The sequence below is a fragment of the Schistocerca americana genome, chromosome 1, assembly GCF_021461395.2.
Source record: "Schistocerca americana isolate TAMUIC-IGC-003095 chromosome 1, iqSchAmer2.1, whole genome shotgun sequence".
NCBI classification, from domain to species: domain Eukaryota; kingdom Metazoa; phylum Arthropoda; class Insecta; order Orthoptera; family Acrididae; genus Schistocerca; species Schistocerca americana.
This window is the reverse complement of record NC_060119.1, coordinates 751,404,487-751,423,993: the sequence shown is the minus strand read 5'-3', so window position 1 is coordinate 751,423,993 and position 19,507 is coordinate 751,404,487. Positions and strand designations below refer to the sequence as shown.

Here is a 19,507-nt window from a genome sequence, read left to right as displayed (position 1 = left end):
GAGTTATAAGGAAACTATTCCTCACACCAATTTGTAGCTGACTCTGCAAGAGGAAAAAGAAAAGCTCGGACGATCGTCTCCGTGCCACGGCGGTAACTAGTGAGGTGTCGTTTGGTTGTTCCGCAGCTGCTGCTGGACCTGTGGTACCCGCTGGAGGAGACGGCGTGGCGGCGCGCGCGGCAGCTGCTGCTGCTGGCGTCGCAGACGGCGGTGGCGGTCAACCACATGTGCGGCGCCGTCGGCTTTACGGCGCTCTTCGTGCACTTCTCGCTGCTCGCCGCTGCCCACCTCGAGGCCATCAAGAGGGACCTCTGCCGGCCCGCGTGTCGCCTGCCATCCCTCGTGCGCCATCACCAGGGCGTGCTCAGGTGCTGCAAGCGTATCTCTCAACACTACCACACTTATACTTAACCACACCTCTAGACTGATTTCTGTCACGAAGTGTGTTGTAATCCATTAAAAAACACCATTCACCATTATCTCTCTGTAAATATTAGCGAACATCAATTGAGACGATCAGCGGCAACATCCATTTCTCCTACAATTCACTACGATGAGAAAGTCGGTAAAGGGACAAACGGGTGTGACAAATGTGACGCTGTAGAAGATTTCAAACTTTAAAAAGTAAAAACAACAGCAAACTCGGCTTCAGAATCAAATGGGGACACAGGGCAGACAACACGAAAGTAACCTTGTATGTTTGCCATGTACAACACTAAGACTGGCTTTTTAACAAAATTTTCTCGTTAACAATAGTTAATCTGGGCTCATAACAAATGTAAAATTTACTAGGGGAAAATAGGAGTAATGCGACACTTTTTTTATCGGCCAATTTCGGCTGAAAAAATACGAAACGTTGTGGGACATTGTTGAATATTCCCGCCTCAGGGTTCAAAAAAATGGTTCGGGTGGGTCTAAGCACTATGGGACTTAGCATCTGAGGTCATCAGTCCCCTGGACTTGGAACCACTTAAACCTAACTAACATAAGGACATCACACACATCCATGCCCGAGGCAGGATTCGAACCTGCGACCGTAGCAGCCCCATGGTTCCGGACTGAAGCGCCTGGAACCGCTCGACAGCAGCGGCCGGCTCAGGCTTCATAGTTTCATGAAGTTTCAGCAAGTTGCGGTGCAATAAGTAGCCTTCAAAACGCTGTCTTTAACGGAGTTTCGTTCCAAGGTGTGTTACAAGCAGTATGCTGTCACTGAGTTTCTTTTGATGGAAAATCAGAGACTCCCAGGTACTGACTCGCAGATATTGATAGGCGCTTGCAGAATGTCTACGAAGACTTGGCAGTGAACAAAGCCCCGATAGGTCGTACGGCGAGGTGTCTTTTATCATAGCTACATAGTCACCCAAACCCGTCCCATCTCTCGAGTGCCGGCCTGTCGCACACAACTGGGACTCCCGCAAAGTTGGAACGTGCAGACCCTGTAATTCGAAGTTATCACCGGACCACAAGCGAATTTCTCCGTCTCCGCGTCAACGCAAGACCTCACACAAGCCTGCGCACCCGAGAGGAGCTCACAAAACTTCTTTGGACTGCTCCTCCTCGTCCACTCTACAGACCGGATCTCGCATCTTCCGACTTCCACCCCTTTCGCCCAATGAAGAATGCATCCCACGGGAAGCAATATACGGATAATGGCTTGCTATTGATGTTGACACCGACGTCGATCAGTGGAGTGGTACCATGCGGGCATACTGGTACTCCCAGTAGTGTGACGTAATGTTGTCGCATTGAACGGAAATTATGCTGAAACATTGGGTTTTGTAGCGAAAGGATTTATGGTGTATTCCAATCCGGAATAAAACCAACCTGCTCTCAGAAAAAAGTGTTGCTTTGCTTATTGTCACGTCTCGTAATTTGACCTATTGAATGACTCTTCAATGACTCAACGTTTCCTATTACTGTCGTAGATTGCGTGAAATTAAGTTGCGCAAGTAAGTACAACAGGCGACATTCGTTGCAAACCGCTCATTGGATACGAATCCCGTGAGTCAACGTTAGTTATAAGGCAACTCCTTCCCTTGTCCTTCAGTTTGTCATAAGAGAGCCTGGTTCGATGTTGCTCACTACAACTTCCTCTCTTGTGCCATCCTGTTCGTCTCTGAGTAGCACTGACACCAAATGTCCCCAACTATTTCTTGGATATAATCTAACGCCTGAATTTACATGCAGTTTTTGCTCTGTACGGTTCCCTCTTCTGGCATGGGGGCCATTCTCTCATTCATACTGCCACAATGTCTCTTCTAGTTAGTATTTTCTGTATAATTATTCCCTGGACTATTCTGTGCAGAACTTCTCTTCTGTCTAATTACAGAGTAATTCCATTCCGTTTCAGTTTATTGCCGCTATTTATTTTAGTACTTGTACTGCACCGAAAATTTCTGCAGCGCACTGCAGATGTCGCCGGTATGCGTTATGCGTCTTGTTTGGAAACAAAATTGTTCTCTTCACTCAGAGTACTTGTTGTTGACAACAGCAACGCTCACTTTTCGCTCTCAAACCTACATTTTTGTTTTCACTATGGGACTGAACTGCTGTGGCCATCAGTCCCCTAGAACCTAGAACTACCTTAACCTAACTAACCTAAGGACATCACACACATCCATGCCCGAGACAGGATTCGAACCTGCGACCGTAGCGGTCTCGCGGTTCCATACTGTAGCGCCTAGAACCGCTCGGCCACGCCGGCCGGCTCAAACCTACATTCAGTACAGCTCAGTTCTGTTTTGGGATTTCTTTTCTGGTAATTTCAGTTACACGTTAGCAGTGCTACAAAGCAGTTTGCTGTTGAAGAACTGACCGATGCGTACCTCGTGTATGGTTTCACTGAATGCACTGCAAGAGCCGCACAACTGCTACCGCAGCCACGGCACTCGTATCACAGTACTTTTGCACCTTTGACCCGTGCTGAGACAGATTCCGATTCATTTATTTTACGATGATTCCTGGTCCTAATAACCAACGGCGGTCGTAGACGTGTAATAAGATCTAACATTGTCTCTGTTGTAGACCACACAAATCTGAAATGTACGATAAGCAATAATTTCCCGCCTGTTAAAAGATTCGAGCCCTGCTATCTTGTCTACTTTAGGAACACGTACTATAGCAACGGTAGCCCAACCATTACCGTGCTGTGCGCCATCATTGTTCGTAAGCGTAAAATTAAAAACACAACCGCAGAACACAGAATGACCACGCAAAATCACATGTGCACCTACACCGTTTGCGGTATTAATCACAGTTATCGACAGCTTTATACACTATCGGGCGCGATCGCCTTTTCCTCCTCTAATAACGTGGCATCTACTGTGTGAGCGGTCGAATGCTGTTGCTCGACCGGCTGCACGAAGACTAACACGCCTTCTTACCAAAATCATTCATTATATAGGAACAACTGTTGCATCCTTGAGCCCTAGGTTCTCGATGTACCTTTGTCCGGTTAGCGGCTGACGCTACAATTTTCTTTTGGTAAGATCAATCTGTAATTTTTTATTTAATATAGGTAAGGATGGGGGACAAGGAAGACTTTATTTTAATATTTGTAATAAATTATTACTTATCGTACATTACAGATTTATGAGGTCTACAACAGAGGCATGGGTAGATGTTATTACATGACTACGATGCTGTTGGTTATTAGGACCAGGAACCATCGTAAAATAAATGAATCAGAATCTGTCTCAGTATGGGTCAAAGGTGCTCTTAATTGTACCAAAATTAGAACTGTTGGTGATGTCACACATTATCATAGGAATTAAAATAAAACAAAGGAAACTACAGTATCCCATTTTAAAAAAATTGACCTTCATACCTCTGAACTGACCCCACCTAGCAACAAAAACCAACGTCATATTATGGCGCCCGTTGTCCCACGCAACTTCTATTCCACAAACTTTTCAGCTCCTATCGTACTTTCGGAGCTATTCTTAGTGGCAATAGTTAGTGACTGACCCTGTATAAACTGTGCTGGATAGTGCACTCCATCACGTTACATCATCAGTAGGCGTTAACGCTATGAACAGATGTATACCACTACAGCCGATCACTGTTTACTGGCAGAACGTAGTCGATGATCAGCTGTGCAGTCGACTTTATACGGTATGCATCCATTCGTGAGTTAACGCCGATTGCTGATGTAACAAGAAAGAGTGCACTGCGTAGCACAGTTTATGCAGGATGTGTCAGGAGGAAAGATACATGCTTTGACGCTTCATAGGATTAGTGATTCTGAACAGTAAACGTCATATGAACATGTGTCCTGTTCTTAACAGTTCCCGAGGAAACTCATGAAAACAGTGGGGAACAGGACAAATGAGTGCAGGCCATAGTAAATGAAACGTTGTGATCTAAAGATCCTTTTTAATTCTGCATATTTCCTCAAAAAAGATAGATTTTGCAACTCCTGTAAACAGCAGCTGTGTTGCTGACATGTGCTCACTCGTACGGTCCTTTACTCAAGCACACGCATGTATGTAAAATTCGAGTGAAGTTCCTCTTTTGTGTCCACTCTGCGCATGTGGACATCGCTCTTAAGGCAACCCCACAAACAATAATCTTAAGATCGTGTCGCCTTCAAGCGCAGAAATGACTTCAGAGCGACAGAGCCAAACGCCAAGGATAACTTTTCAGTGAGGTACTGTGTCACTGGCAGTGTAGAATATTCAGGAGGTTCGTGGTGCTGAAGATGCACACGAAGTCGTGTTGCAAAAGAAATATCCTCCAAGTATTCTGATAACACATTTTGAAACAAAGCGAGACACTGGACTCCAATAACACGATTACATGAAACAACTGGGCCGATGAGCTGGTCATCAATAATATCGCTCTACACGTTAAGTGAGACACATCGTTGAACATTTGTTTCCACAGTAGAGTGCAAATTTTCATCTGCCCACACATGAGAGTTGCGCGTGTTATTTATGACGTTGCAAATAAATGTTGTCCTGCCAGTGAAAGACTCCTACGTGGAACATAGCGTTCATTGACAGAATTCCTTCCATTTGGAATTGTGCGGACGTTGTATCCTCAGCTGGTGATACGGGTGCACACCTTGCTCATGTACTGTGCACATCACTCGTGTTTGTGGAATACTAAGCTGTGCAGCAATTCTTCTAGAGCTGGTAAATGAACTGCGTTCCATCATTTCAAGAATGTTCTCAGCTTCACTTAGATCTTGTAGGACGGGACGTTCAGATACAATATGTACGCTGGGAAGCGTGCCACGCTCACGCAATCAGTCAAACACCCTGTGTTAAATGCTCTGCTCACCGGGACTCTGCGATTAGGAAATTGTCGTTCATGTTCGCAAACAGAGGTTCTGGAATTCCCACCTCAAAATGCCTAGACAACGATCATGTAGCATTCCACGAGTGTGAAGACCTGTGGCATTTTCACTGCACTGACCCTTAATGTTTTGACTGTGAACGTAACAACACTGTAGTATAGTGGTGCAACCACTGTCGTACTGAGACGGAAGGTGAACAACATGTACACTTGCAGGACTGGTCATCCGACCATGCGTAAGTGAGATGCACTCTGAAATGGTCGGTAAATGCCCTTCGTAGTCTGATGTCGTTTTGGTTGTGTTAGCAAGTGAGTCATGATGAAGAGGAACACGCGACTGACGTCCCTGATTTTCAAACAGCTGCATGTTGTCTACGTTTAAGAAAAGGTCATATGTTCAGTTGAAGTTTTTGTTGAGAATCAGCAATACTATCACCCCTTAATGTATGTGTCCTTCCTCCTGACTCACTCTGTATTCTGACGATGAAAACATTACGACGTAACAGTAACAAATTCATAATTTTATCTTCTGACATCTGTGATCTTATATTCGCCTGATATGAAGTTGTAAATGTTTTTAAGAACCCAATGATGTTCTCCGTCGAATGAAACTGATTCTTAAGTAATGAATTTTATCAGCAGTTCGAGGTGGTAATCGTGACATTTTTCAAATATCTGCCAGCTGTGGGGCACCACATCCTTAAAACATACTTCGATAGTAAGAAAAGACAACTGATACAGATTGACAAAGAAATAACAATGATCAAAAAGGGAATGAAACGCGTGTGGTGGAATGATAATTGCGAACAGACATTGAAAAACCGTTTAAATGCATGAAGGGAACACCACATACACCAGAAAGAAGACGATATGGACATATATCAAACCCAGCGAGCTCAAACAGCAACACGAACTCTCAGTGAGCAGGGGTAGTTCGAAAATGAAGTATTGGGCAAAACAGAACAAAACTATAACGAGTCTAGCAAATATTACAGAAATTTTGAAAAGAAGATACAAGGATGTAAAATACCTATCCTTTTATTTTCAAACGGAAGACAGAACTTTACCAAAGTCAAACGAAGAAAACTGTGAAACCCTTGCAGATACTTTAAAAACTTTTAAAGTGTGAAACATTAACTAAAGAATCAGGAATAACAAACCAAGGGAGCAAAATGGGCCGTTTCCTCCCTCATATTGCAGTGAGTAGAAAACAGCAAGGTCGCTGGAGAACACTCCAAAATACCAGAATTATGGAAGCAATAAACCATAAAAACATAGGAAATAGAGGGGTATTACTAGGTGACTGGTAGTTACGTTTCACTCATCCTTTTCATATAAAAGGAAACACTGGGGAAGTGAGTAACTGTCGGGACAACTCACTGCTTCATGTGACAAACAACATACTGTCATTATCGACCTCAAAATTCCTAGAGCAATAAGTTGGGCATAAACTGGGTGAATACCAAGGATTCCCATGAGGTCGGTCGACAACACAGAAAGAAGTGAATCTGAAAACACTAATAGTATATTACGAGGGGACATCAGAAAGTAGGTTACACGTTGTTGTGCCAGGCGAAGTAACTTTAACTGAATGCTGTAATATACTTCAAAGTGATGCAGACGCATGAGACTGTTTTTCAGCATGGTCACCAGGTCTTTGTAAACAAGTAAAAAAGTTCTACCTAACGTTCAATTCCTTGACAATATAAATCTACTCCTTGGTCACTGAGTTACTCTAGAACCCTTGTGTGAGCGTCCTCTTCTTCTACAGCTATTCTTTTGCATTACCGCAAAGATGGAAGTCGCTAGGTGGAAGATCTCGACTTCACGATCACCATCACCCAGTTCGTGAGGCGTAGGTCAAATTGTTGGCGCCATTTCACTACGGCTGGACCCGGCGTTACATTTGGTCGATATGTCACCACAATTTCACTGTGAATGTGTTAATAATTTAGACGTGTTGCCTACAAGAATTATGCTGTGCTGCATACTTCTACATCGGAGAACTTGCGTCAAAAGACTTGCACCCAGCAACGACCCCACCACAAGACAGATAGATAGACAGATAGATAGAGAGAGAGAGAGAGATAGAGAGAGAGAGAGAGAGAGGATGATGATGATGATGATGATTGGTTCGCAGAGCGCTCAACTGCGCAGTCGTCAGAGCCTGTACAAAGTCACAATTTTTTCACAGTCCATTTGTTACGCAGTCCAATCTAGCCACTGTCACGAGTGATGACAATGATGAGGACAACACAAATACCCAGTCCGCGGGCAGAGAATATCCCTAACCCGACCGGGAATCGAACCTGGGACCCCGTGATCCAGAGAGAGAGAGAGAGAGAGGGGGGGGGGGATTGCCTGCCATTTTACTCCGACCCTATGATACGCCTGTTACCCATTCGGTGCAAGAGTGTGTGTGTGCAGAAAACCCGGTACAGATACCCCCTTCGCAGAATACACCCCCCCCCCCCCCGCCCCCCTTGACGCCCAACTGTCTAAGCGTAGGCCGACAGGTGTAACTTATTGTCTGAAGTTCCTACGACAATGTGCCGACAGGAAGGTTCAAATGGTTCAAATGGCTCTGAGCACTATGGGACTCAACATCTTAGGTCAGAAGTCCCCTAGAACTTAGAACTACTTAAACCTAACTAACCTAAGGACATCACACACACCCATGCCCGAGGCAGGATTCGAACCTGCGACCGTAGCAGTCCCGCGGTTCCGGACTGCAGCGCCAGAACCGCACGGCCACCGCGGCCGGCCCGACAGGAAGGCCAGCCCAGTCAAGACGCATATGAAATAATGACATTTATTACCAGTGGGCACATATTTAAATCGGTGAGGAAAATTGAAAATTGGTGCTGGACTGGGAATCGAACCTGGGTCTCATGCTTACGAGGCAGATGCGCTGACAACTATGCCATTCGGATGCAATGGTCATCGCCACTGCACAGGCTAACTTTAGCACGTCTCGCTTCAGACTCGAATTCTCACCTTATCTAGACACTAGTGGTGTAGTGCCCATTGCATAATATCCTCGTTGCTTGGGTCATGTCGCCGATTTCCGTAAGAGTTCGAGCGTGGTGTGCATCCGCACTGAAATGATCAATTGGTCACCCTAACCTTAATTATATGTGTGGTGTCTGTTCATTGGGACATGCTAATATAATTAATTCATTTGTGTCTTGGCCCATAGTGGCTGCAGGATCGAAAATGGCACCTGAAAATTTAATTTACTGGAAGATCTAACAGAACAAACTGCCGGCAAATATCTCTTGAGGGGAAAGAAAACACAAGCAATGACAAATATTAAGTCAAACACTAGATAAGCGACAGTAAAAGAACCCGTGAATCTTTTTAAAGTCTCGTCGAATGAATTTCAACCAGTGGACCATATAAAGGAACCTTGAAAGAAAGCGCCAAGGGAAAAGAAACAACACTCCAATTGCACCACAGGCTGTAGTGAAGCGCCATATAGGCTATTAAACTGCAGAGTGACAACCCCACCATTCTGAAAAATAAACATGATTAGTACTGGGAAAAACAGAAAGTTACAGTTTCTCATGCAATTAATTGCACTTCCAGCCATACCGCAAATATGAATACTGTAACGCAGACCCAACTCTAGGCTAAACTTCAGGAAACCTTAACAAATCCACGTACCACACTCCATAAGATAATTATTATATACAGAAGAATATGCACTAGAACAAAACTCACTCAGATCAAGCCTCAACATTTAACAGGCATATCAATAACAAAATTTAAAATTACACATCATTAAATTATTATCATCAGCTTCTCCAATTGCTTTCTTAAACCTCATGGCAACTTGATAGATATTAGGTAATTTATGAGACTGAGGTACTAATTAATCGAGATACTTCTTAAAACATAATATATAAATTTTTTAGAAGACATTCTCTGGCCACTACTGTTGTCCAGAATATTAAGACAGTTAAATACAACAGGCACACAACGCATACCAAACATTGATAGGAAAAAGGGCCTTTCCATAAATACAAAAATTCATCATTCCAATGCTGCCATAAAAACAAGGTGTCTATAAATATCGGTGTACATTATGCTCTCCATGAGCAGTTTACTAGGGCAATTGGAAAGAAAAGAGAAGAAGATCTTTTACAATACACTTGATACAGCTATAAATACAATACTGTATATACATGAATAAAATTAAATGAAGAAAACTCTTCCGAAATGGGAAAAATTACGGAGATAATGTGCAAATGCAGAGCTCGGTTTTATGCATCTAAGGCTAATGAATGACTCCCTATTGATCAAACACATCTTAAAACTGAAAACATGGACGACGTGGTACATGACACGCAAAACGAAGACGTATTCAGAACAGCAGCACTGTCGTTTGGGACTTTCCGAGATGAGAAATGAACAACTGGCACCAAATGGTCGCATTATCGCTAGATGTAGTGCATGCATGAAAAACACTTTGCTTAAAAGGATAAAAGAAAAACTGTGATCGACGTTGGTAACATAGTGGTCCTTAGATGACTAGCGAAATAAAGAAAATAATAAAGTATCCTCTGAAAAATAACACATCTAATGTTTGGCCCTGGTCCCAAAATATTCGGAAAATTTCTCTGAAGTACCACAGAACTTTCGTCGGTAGCTTCGGGCTTCCCCTGTATATCGAAATCATTCATGTGACTTCACTAGTAGATGAATAGCAGGTAAAGAATCTTACGTAACATGGAGATGCCATAAACTTAATTGTAACCTGACACCACAGTTCTGTTCAGTGGAACATAATGCTATTACATCATGTGAATATTTGGAATTACAAAGCCAAAACACTTATGACTTTTAACGAAATCTAATACAAAATCATTGTACAATATGCAACATGTTTCTACTATTCAATGGCCTCTATAGTTGCTGGTACTGAGTTAGTGCAGTAGTTCACAAACTTGTACAATGAGTCTCCCGTACATTTGCAGCCGTAACAGCCCACTTCATACATTTCGACACATACACCATTATTCAGTTATTTGACAAATATAGTAAACATATCCATGGGAAAGAAATAATTAGAAGGGCATTTAGACACTTTACCGCAAGTCTGATTTAAGGACTGTTCCCAATCAATAATGAATAATTGCTATAAATGAAAGCGATTTTAGTGCACAATATCTTCCTGTACTGTATGTAGCTGGACGAGGAAACTGTCAAACGAGATCCCATTGTTCCCAAAGGAACGAACCACGATCTCTCTTGGAAACCACCTTTCTACTCACGCTCATTTCAACAAGTCATGAAGCTCATACCTTGCCTCAAGAGAAACACAACAATATTTTAGAAAAATAACGACTGCGGCTAGAAAAATCATACCATATTGACAAAGTGCTGATGATCTTCTGTAAAATCACGTATTATCTAATTGAAATATGAAACAAAAGTGCTTGAAAAGGCTGTAGTTATTCTGAATGGTGCTGTTGTAGCAGATTAATCAGCCATATTACTGCGCTACAATAACTTTATTCTCTTTCAAAAAATTTACAACTGTCAAAGCAGAACGAACAAAGAATAATCTACGCTCCAAGGAGCAAACATAATGTAAAAGCGTTCTCTGTCCGAAAATACATCACTTTGCAAGTTACTTTTTAAGTGACGATTTCCACGCAGGGCACCCTCCTCTACACCTCCCCCGCCCCCTCCCCCCCCGTACCACGCTGCACCTTCACTCCTGCGTTAGATCGGAGCTCCTGGAAGGTGCTCTGATGTGAATTGTTGGAGTCTTTAGTGTCACCTCTTGGGCTTTCTGGAGCAGCGGTAGTTGCGTTACTTCTGTTCGCTCCTCTTCTTCCGCAACTTGTTTGCATGGTAGGTGCTGGTTCTGTCTGTCCTCTTGAACAATTTCGTCGTCTGACGTCAGGGTATAATCAGATTTCAGTTAGATGGATACTGTCTGCTGCTTCCCGTTACACTGTATACGCATGGTATGTTTGTCCCGTCGTAACACTTTGTACAGCCCAGTGTATGGTGGTTGCAAAGTAAGACGTACCGGATCGGCCCTTAATATTAGGTTACGTGCGAGCATTTTCTCAAGTTCTTCTGTGCCTTTCACTTGTTGAAGCAAGTAATTGTGAGAGGATTGTGACTTCCGGTTCGGGGCCTGTGGAAAAAAAAACCTCCGACGGTAGCGATAACAGATGTCCATACACCATCCGCTGTGGAGTTACCAGGGTCTAGTTTGCACGCGTTTCGGAGGCTCATCAAAACCAGTCACAGAGTGGAGGTCCAGCTGATGTCATGGCACATGAGCGCAGCCTGCAACGTTCTGTGCCATCGCTCCACCTTCCGCTTACTTGATGAATGGTAACTGCTGGTCAGGTTGTGCCGAAAAGAGCAGAGTGGACAGCTCAAGGAACAGGACTGAGTCAAACTGCTATCCTTGATCCATAACGACATGCGACGGGCAGCCGAACAGCGCTATCCACGTTGACAAAAAGCTTCTCGATAACGCTTCGGCTGATATACCTGCAGTGTGAGCTGTCTCGGTACATCGAGTACGCCTGTTGAAGGCAGTCAGCAAGTAGCGAAAACCTTTACAGGGGAATGGGAGTGGGGTGGGGGGGGGGAGGGTGGATGGGTGGGGGGGGGGAGCGAGTGATCCCTTCGATGTGGATCAAAACAAAATGTCCAGACACTCTGTGACCAAAATGGTACTGAAACAGAGGATGACAGACTAAAGGCCGAAATACTGAATGTCTTTTTCCAAAGCTGTTTCACAGAGGAAGACTGCACTGTAGTTCCTTCTCTAGACTGCCGCACAGATGACAAAATGGTAGATACCGAAATAGACGACAGAGGGATAGAGAAACAATTAAAATCGCTCAAAAGAGGAAAGGCCGCTGGACCTGATGGGATACCAGTTCGATTTTACACAGAGTACGCGAAGGAACTTGCCCCCCTTCTTGCAGCGGTGTACCGTAGGTCTCTAGAAGAGCGTAGCGTTCAAAAGGATTGGAAAAGGGCACAGGTCATCCCCGTTTTCAAGAAGGGACGTCGAACAGATGTGCAGAACTATAGACCTATATCTCAACTTCTATCAGTTGTAGAATTTTGGAACACGTATTATGTTCGAGTATAATGACTTTTCTGGAGACTAGAAATCTACTCTGTAGGAATCAGCATGGGTTTCGAAAAAGACGGTCGTGTGAAACCCAGCTCGCGCTATTCGTCCACGAGACTCAGAGGGCCATAGACACGGGTTCACAGGTAGATGCCGTGTTTCTTGAATTCCGCAAGGCGTTCGATACAGTTCCCCACAGTCGTTTAATGAACAAAGTAAGAGCATATCGACTATCAGACCAATTGTGTGAATGGATTGAAGAGTTCCTATATAATAGAACGCAGCATGTCATTCTCAATGGAGAGAAGTCTTCCGAAGTAAGAGTGATTTCAGGTGTGCCGCAGGGGAGTGTCATAGGACCGTTGCTATTCACAATATACATAAATGACCTTGTGGATGACATCGGAAGTTCACTGAGGCTTTTCGCAGATGATGCTGTAGTATATAGAGAGGTTGTAACAATGGAAAATTGTACTGAAATGCAGGAGGATCTGCAGCGAATTGACGCATGGTGCAGGGAATGGCAATTGAATCTCAGTGTAGACAAGTGTAATGCGCTGCGAATACATAGAAAGATAGATCCCTTATCATTTAGCTACAAAATATCAGGTCAGCAACTGGAAGAAGTTAATTCCACAAATTATCTGGGAGTACGCATTAGGAGTGATTTAAAATGGAATGATCATTTAAAGTTGATCGTTGGTAAAGCAGATGCCAGATTGAGATTCATTGGAAGAATCCTAAGGAAATGCAATCCGAAAACAAAGGAAGTAGGTTACAGTACGCTTTCTCGCCCACTGCTTGAATACTGCTCGGCAGTGTGGATCCGTACCAGATAGGGTTGATAGAAGAGATAGAGAAGATCCAACGGAGAGCAGCGCGCTTCGTTGCAGGATCATTTAGTAATCGCGAAAGCGTTACGGAGATGATAAACTCCAGTGGAAGACTCTGCAGGAGAGACGCTCTGTAGCTCGGTACGTGCTTTTGTTAAAGTTTCGAGAACATACCTTCACCGCAGAGTCAAGCAGCATATTGCTCTCTCCTACGTATATCTCGCGAAGAGACCATGAGGATAAAATCAGAGAGATTAGAACCCACACAGAAGCATACCGACAATCCTTCTTTCCACGAAGAATACGAGACTGGAATAGAAGGGAGAATCGATAGAGGTACTCAAGGTACCCGCCGCCACACACCGTCAGGTGGCTTGCGGAGAATGGATGTAGATGTAGATGTAGATGTAGATGTAGATGTGTAAGTTGACAATCGGTCTGACGTCTTTGGAAACGTTTTATGGATATGTTTGTCCACTTTGTATTCCTAGCAGTATTCTACACTCTCCCTCGTGCACCTGCGGGAGTCCATCTTAATGTTGGACCATATGGATGTACCATCATCAGTTTTACGCTTGTGTTCGTGCCAGGATTAGCCAAGTTATGCACACTATCAGACACCATATGGCGCATTCCATTAGGCATTAAGGGACTGGGTTTGGCTTCGGACACATCACACCAGATCATAACTTTTGCCCTGTTGGACATGTGTGCTTAGTCTGTAGACCCGCAGAGCGGTTTCGCAATTAGTCCAGTATTAGAATGGAGAACAGCTGCCAACATGAGTAACGTAGAAGTAAAGATTCTCGGAGTGGTGAAGCAACTCAAATCACTCAATAAAAGCAAGTCTTCTGGTGCAGACGGTACACCAATTAGGTTCCTTTCGGAATATGCTGATGCATTAGCTCCATACTTAAAAATCATATACAACCGTACGCTCGACGAAAGATCCGTGCCCAAAGACTGGAAAATAGCACAGGTCACACCAATATTCAAGAAAGTTAGAAGGAGTAATCCACTAAATTACAGGCCCATATCGCTAACGTTGATATGCAGCAGGATTTTGGAACATTTATTGTGTTCAAACATTATGAATTACCTCGAAGAAAACTATCTGTTGACACACACTCAACATGGGTTTATAAAACATCGTTCCTATGAAACACAACTAGCTCTTTATTCTCATGAAGTGTTGAGTGCTATCGACAAGGGATTCCAGATCGATTCCGTATATCTGGATTTCCAGAAGTCTTTTGACACTGTACCACACAAGCGGCTTGTATTGAAATTGCGTGCTTATGGAATATCGTCTCAGTTATGTAACTGGATTTGTGATTTCCTCTCAGAGAGGTCAGAGTTCGTAGTAAATGACGAAAAGCCATCGAGTAAAATAGTTCAAATGGCTCTAAGCGCTATGGGACTTAACATCTGAGGTCATCAGTCCACTAGACTTAGAACTACTTAAACCTAACTAACCTAAGGACAGCACACACATCCATGTCCGAGGCAGGATTCGAACCTGTTACCGTAGCAGCAGCCCGGTTCCGCGCTGATGCGCCTAGAACCGCTGGGCCACAGCGGCCGGCCATCGAGTAAAACAAAAGTGATTTCTGGCGTCCCCCAGGGTAGTGTTATAGGCCCTCTGCTGTTCCTTATCTACATAAACGATTTGGGAGACAATCTGAGCAGCTGTTTTAGGTTTTTTGCATATGACACTGTCGTTTATCGACTAATAAAGTCATCAGATCAAAACAAATTGCAAAAATATTTAGAAAAGATATCTGAATGAGCTGAAAATTGGAAGTTGACCCTAAATAACGAAAAGTGTGAGGTCATCCACATAAGTGCTAAAAGGAATCCGTTCGGTTACACGATAAATCAGTCTAATCTAAAAGCCGTAAATTCAACTAAATACCTAGGTATTTCAATTACGAGCAACATAAATTGGAAGGAACACATAGAAAATGTTGTGGGGAAGGCTAACCAAAGACTGCGTTATTGGTAGGACACTTGTAAAATGTAACATATCTACTAAGGAGACTGTCTACACTACGCTTGCCCTTCCTCATTTAGAATACTGCTGCGCGGTGTGGGATACTCACCAGATAGGACTGACGGCGTACATCGAAAAAGTTCAAAGAAGTGCAGCACGTTTTGTATTATCGCGAAATATGGGAGAGAGTGTCACAGAAATAATACAGGATTATGGCTGGACATCATTAAAAGAAAGGCTTTTTTTCGTTGCGACGGAATCTTCTCAAGAAATTTCAATCACTAAATTTCTCCTCCGAATGCGAAAATATTTTGTTGACACCGACCTACATAGCGAGAAACGATCACCACGATAAACTAAGGGAAATCAGAGCTCGTACGGAAAGATATAGGTGTTTGTTCTTTCATCGCACTATACGAGATTGGAATAATAGAGAATTGTGAAAGAGGTTCGATGAACCCTCTGCCAGGCACTTAAATGTGGTTTGCATAGTATTCATGTAGATGTAGATGTAGAATTGGCCTTCAGTTGCCCGAGCCTTGACGATTTGTAATCCACAGTGTGTGCGGCAACTCCAGTACGGTAAAAAAAAGTCGGACACTACGTTACCGGCTCCTCTAATGTGCCCCAAATCTGTCGTGAATCTGCTAATAACATCTATTTGAAGAGATTTCTTGGGCAGCAGCTGTCTTTGCTTTTACTAAAAGCGAAAGTGTCCGCCCACGGTAGCTGAGTGGTCAGCGCGAGGTTCGAGTCCCGGCTGGGTCGGAGATTTTCTACGCTCAGGCACTGAGTGTTGTGTTGTCCTTATCACTCTCATGTCATCCCCATCGACACGCAAGTCGCCGTAGTGGCGTCAACTCGAAAGGCTTGCACCAGGCGAACGTGTACCTGACGGGAGGTCATAGTCACACGGCATTTCCATTTCCAAAAGCGAAAGTTATCGCTTTGTTGTCCATATCTACAATGAACGAGTTGGCTTCCCGATATGGTAGAAAGTGCCGTATCGCTCCATGGGCGCTGCATCTGACCTGCTCCTCTAAGAGCTTACGCAAGGAAAACTATACTTAAATTTGAATAAGGTTCAAATGGCTCTGAGTACTATGAGACTTAACATCTGAGGTCATCAGTCCCATAGAACTTAGACTACTTGAACGGAACTAACCTAAGGACATCACACACATCCATGCCCGGGGCAGGATTCAAACCTGCGACAGTAGCGGTCGCGCGGTTCCAGACTGAAGCGCCTCGAACTGCCCGGCCACTGCAAAATTTAATATAAACAGTCACAACCGCAATAAACTTTTTTATGCAAGGTCACCGGTTTCGGTCTGTTTTAGACCAACTTCAGTCTCACACCATAATGGTAGATGGTGGCTGTGGACGGAGCGGACGCTACACGTCCACGGACGCTAACTACTCATGGGAGCAAACCATCCGGTAACCTCATATAAAATGTTTGGTTTGTTTATATTCAATTTTAAATAATAAACAGCTGTACTCCGGAGGGACAGGTTGTCAAAAATTACTGACAACCCTACTGGTTGCCTCTGCTGTTACACCAAATGATGGGGCGCTGCTGCAATTGCCTGCTAGATGGCGTCTACCAGTAATATTAGCGGCGCATCGTCAACAGGATGGGATGAAAGAAATACATTTTCAAAGCTGGCCTCTGCATGGCCAAAAACCTGTTGCACTTCCGACCCTCATGGCAACGGTCGCCGTCCTATGGTACGTCTACCGGCCAGCGGTGCTGTCAGTGGCTCTCGTACATTGGCTACGCTCGCAACGTGTCAACGATTGACGATAATCCGTTGGTCGAGGCATGTCCTTATGACATCAGCCGCGTCTTTTAGAAGGCAAATGCTGGCCTCTGAGTGGCCAAGAAAAGTTACATGTTTCTGCTGCAGATTACTTTTTGCCTTGTTGATCACGAAACTATACTTGCCGATACGTTTGAATACAGTCTTGAGGTGTTCCTAGGGTGCCAATGGATTAATGGACAATACCACTGTATTGTTTAAGCATGCACAGCAGAAATCTAGCTTTCAGAGGACTTCATTGATGAAACGCTGTACGTTTGTGTCGAGTTCTTCAATTCGAATGATATACACACACCAGAAAAAATTTTGCATTACCTCGGTTCCAAAAATTCCGGACCCTATGCAGAAAATTGGAATAGAGATCGACATAAACATCATTTCTGCCTTTTTTCATTGCTCATGAAAATCGCACATTGCATATTGTACCACCATACAGCGAGACTTTCAGAGTTAGTGGACAAGATTGCTGTACACACCGGTACCTCTAATACCCAGTAGCACGTCCTCTTGCATTGATCCATGCCTGTATTCGTCGTGGCATACTATCCACTAGTTTATCAAGGAACTGTTGGTCCAGATTGTCCCACTCCTCAACGGCGATTCGGCGTAGATGCCTCAGAGCGATTGGTGGGTCACGTCGTCCATACAAAGCCCTTTTCAATCTATCCCAGGAATGTTCGATAGGGTTCATGTCTGGAGAACATGCTGATCACTCAAGTCGAGCGAGTCGTTATCCTGAAGGAAGTCATTCACAAGACGTCCACGGTGGGGCCGCGAATTGTCGTCCATGAAGACGAATAACTCGCCAGTATGATGCTGATATGGTTGCACTATCGGTCGGAGGATGGCATTCACGTATGGTACAGCCGTTAAGCCGCCTTCCGTGACCACCAGCGGCCTACGTCGGCCCCACATAATGCCACCCCAAAACAGCAGGTAACTTGCACCTTGCTGCACTCGCTGAACAGTTTGTCTAAGGCGTCCAGCCTGACCGGGTTGCCTCCAAACACGTCTCCGACGATTGTCTGATTGAAGGCATATGCGACACTCATCGATGAAGAGAACGTGATACCAATCCTGAGCGGTCCATTCGGTATGTTGTTGGACCCATCTGCACCGCCCTGCATGGTGTCGTGGTTGCAAAGATGGACTTCGCCATGGACATCGGGAGTGAAGTTGTGCATCATTCAGCCTATTGCGCACAGTCTGAGTTGTAACACGAGGTCCTGTGGCTGCACGAAAAGCATTATTCAACATGGTGGCGTTGCTGTCAGGGTTCCTCCGATCCATAATCTGTAGGTAGCGGTCATCCATTGCAGTAGTGGACCTTGGGCAGCCTGAGCGAGGCATATCATCGACAGCTCCTGTCTCTCTGTATCTCCTCCATGTCTGAACAACATCGCTTTGGTTCAATCCAAGACGCCCGAACACTTCCCTTTTTGAGAGCCCTTCCTCGCACCAATTAACTATGCGGACGCAATTTGAATCGTGGTATTGACCGTCTAGTCATGGTTGAATTACAGACAACAGGAGCCTTGTACCTTCTTCCTGGCGGAATGACTGGAACTGATCGGCTGTCGGACCCCTTCCATGTAATAGACGCTGCTCATGGAAGGTTGTTTACATCTTTGGGCGTGCTTAGCGACATCTCTGAAAAGTCAAAGCGACTGTGTCTGTGATACAGCATCTACAGTGAAGTCTATCTTCAGGAGTTTTGGGAACCGGGGTGATGCCAAGCTTTTTTTGATGTTTCTTGAATGAGATTTTCACTCTGCAGCAGAGTGTGCGCTGATATGAAACTTCCTAGGAGATTAAAACTGTGTGCCGGACCGAGACTCGAACTTGGGACCTTTGCCTTTCACGGGCAAGTGCTCCACCATCTGAGCTACCCAAGGACGACTCACGCCCCGTCCTCACAGCTTTACTTCTACTTTTTTTGATGTGTGTATTCGAATAACATGAATGTAGTTATTACAGAGGTCTTCAGCATACCCTCTTCTGCCACCTGTATTTGATTGTAAGCCTTTTATAATATATCACTCTGAAGGTTATAGCTCCCACTAGGACGTTCATGAAATATCTAATATTTGGCAGTGAATATCGGTCAGGAAATGGTCTGCATTACCTTGCGGTTATACCCACTGGGCATCCAGGTGCCGTTATCCTGATTGATAAAACGCAACAATAACGCCCACGGTTATTGAACTGCGCACAACCCATGCTTGCGGCATATTCTCGGATTCCACCTTTGCCGTGGCAAAATGGTAGGGCAATAACCTCCGTGACTGCTGCGACACCAGTTGGACGGTTACATTCTTAATGTAGTGGACCGTGTTATTCACCGCACTCTTACCTCGACTCGCGCTGCTGTGGTCCTCTACCTGTTTATATGATGAGGGGCAAGCTCTTGGTGCTCATGACATTTCCGCCCATTTTACTCTGCTCT

The 19,507-nt window shown here is 44.4% G+C and overlaps 1 protein-coding gene across 1 annotated transcript in view; it reads left to right on the top strand.

Annotated features, from left to right (window-relative positions):
• The first annotated feature begins 225 nt into the window (after nucleotides 1-225).
• The window catches only part of LOC124594034 (odorant receptor 4-like), a 74,684-nt gene continuing 55,402 nt past the window's right edge, over nucleotides 226-19,507 (top strand). The window contains exon 1 of the mRNA XM_047132388.1: nucleotides 226-368. Coding sequence (XP_046988344.1) covers nucleotides 226-368 — 143 coding nt within the window. The remainder of the gene's footprint in view (nucleotides 369-19,507) is intronic.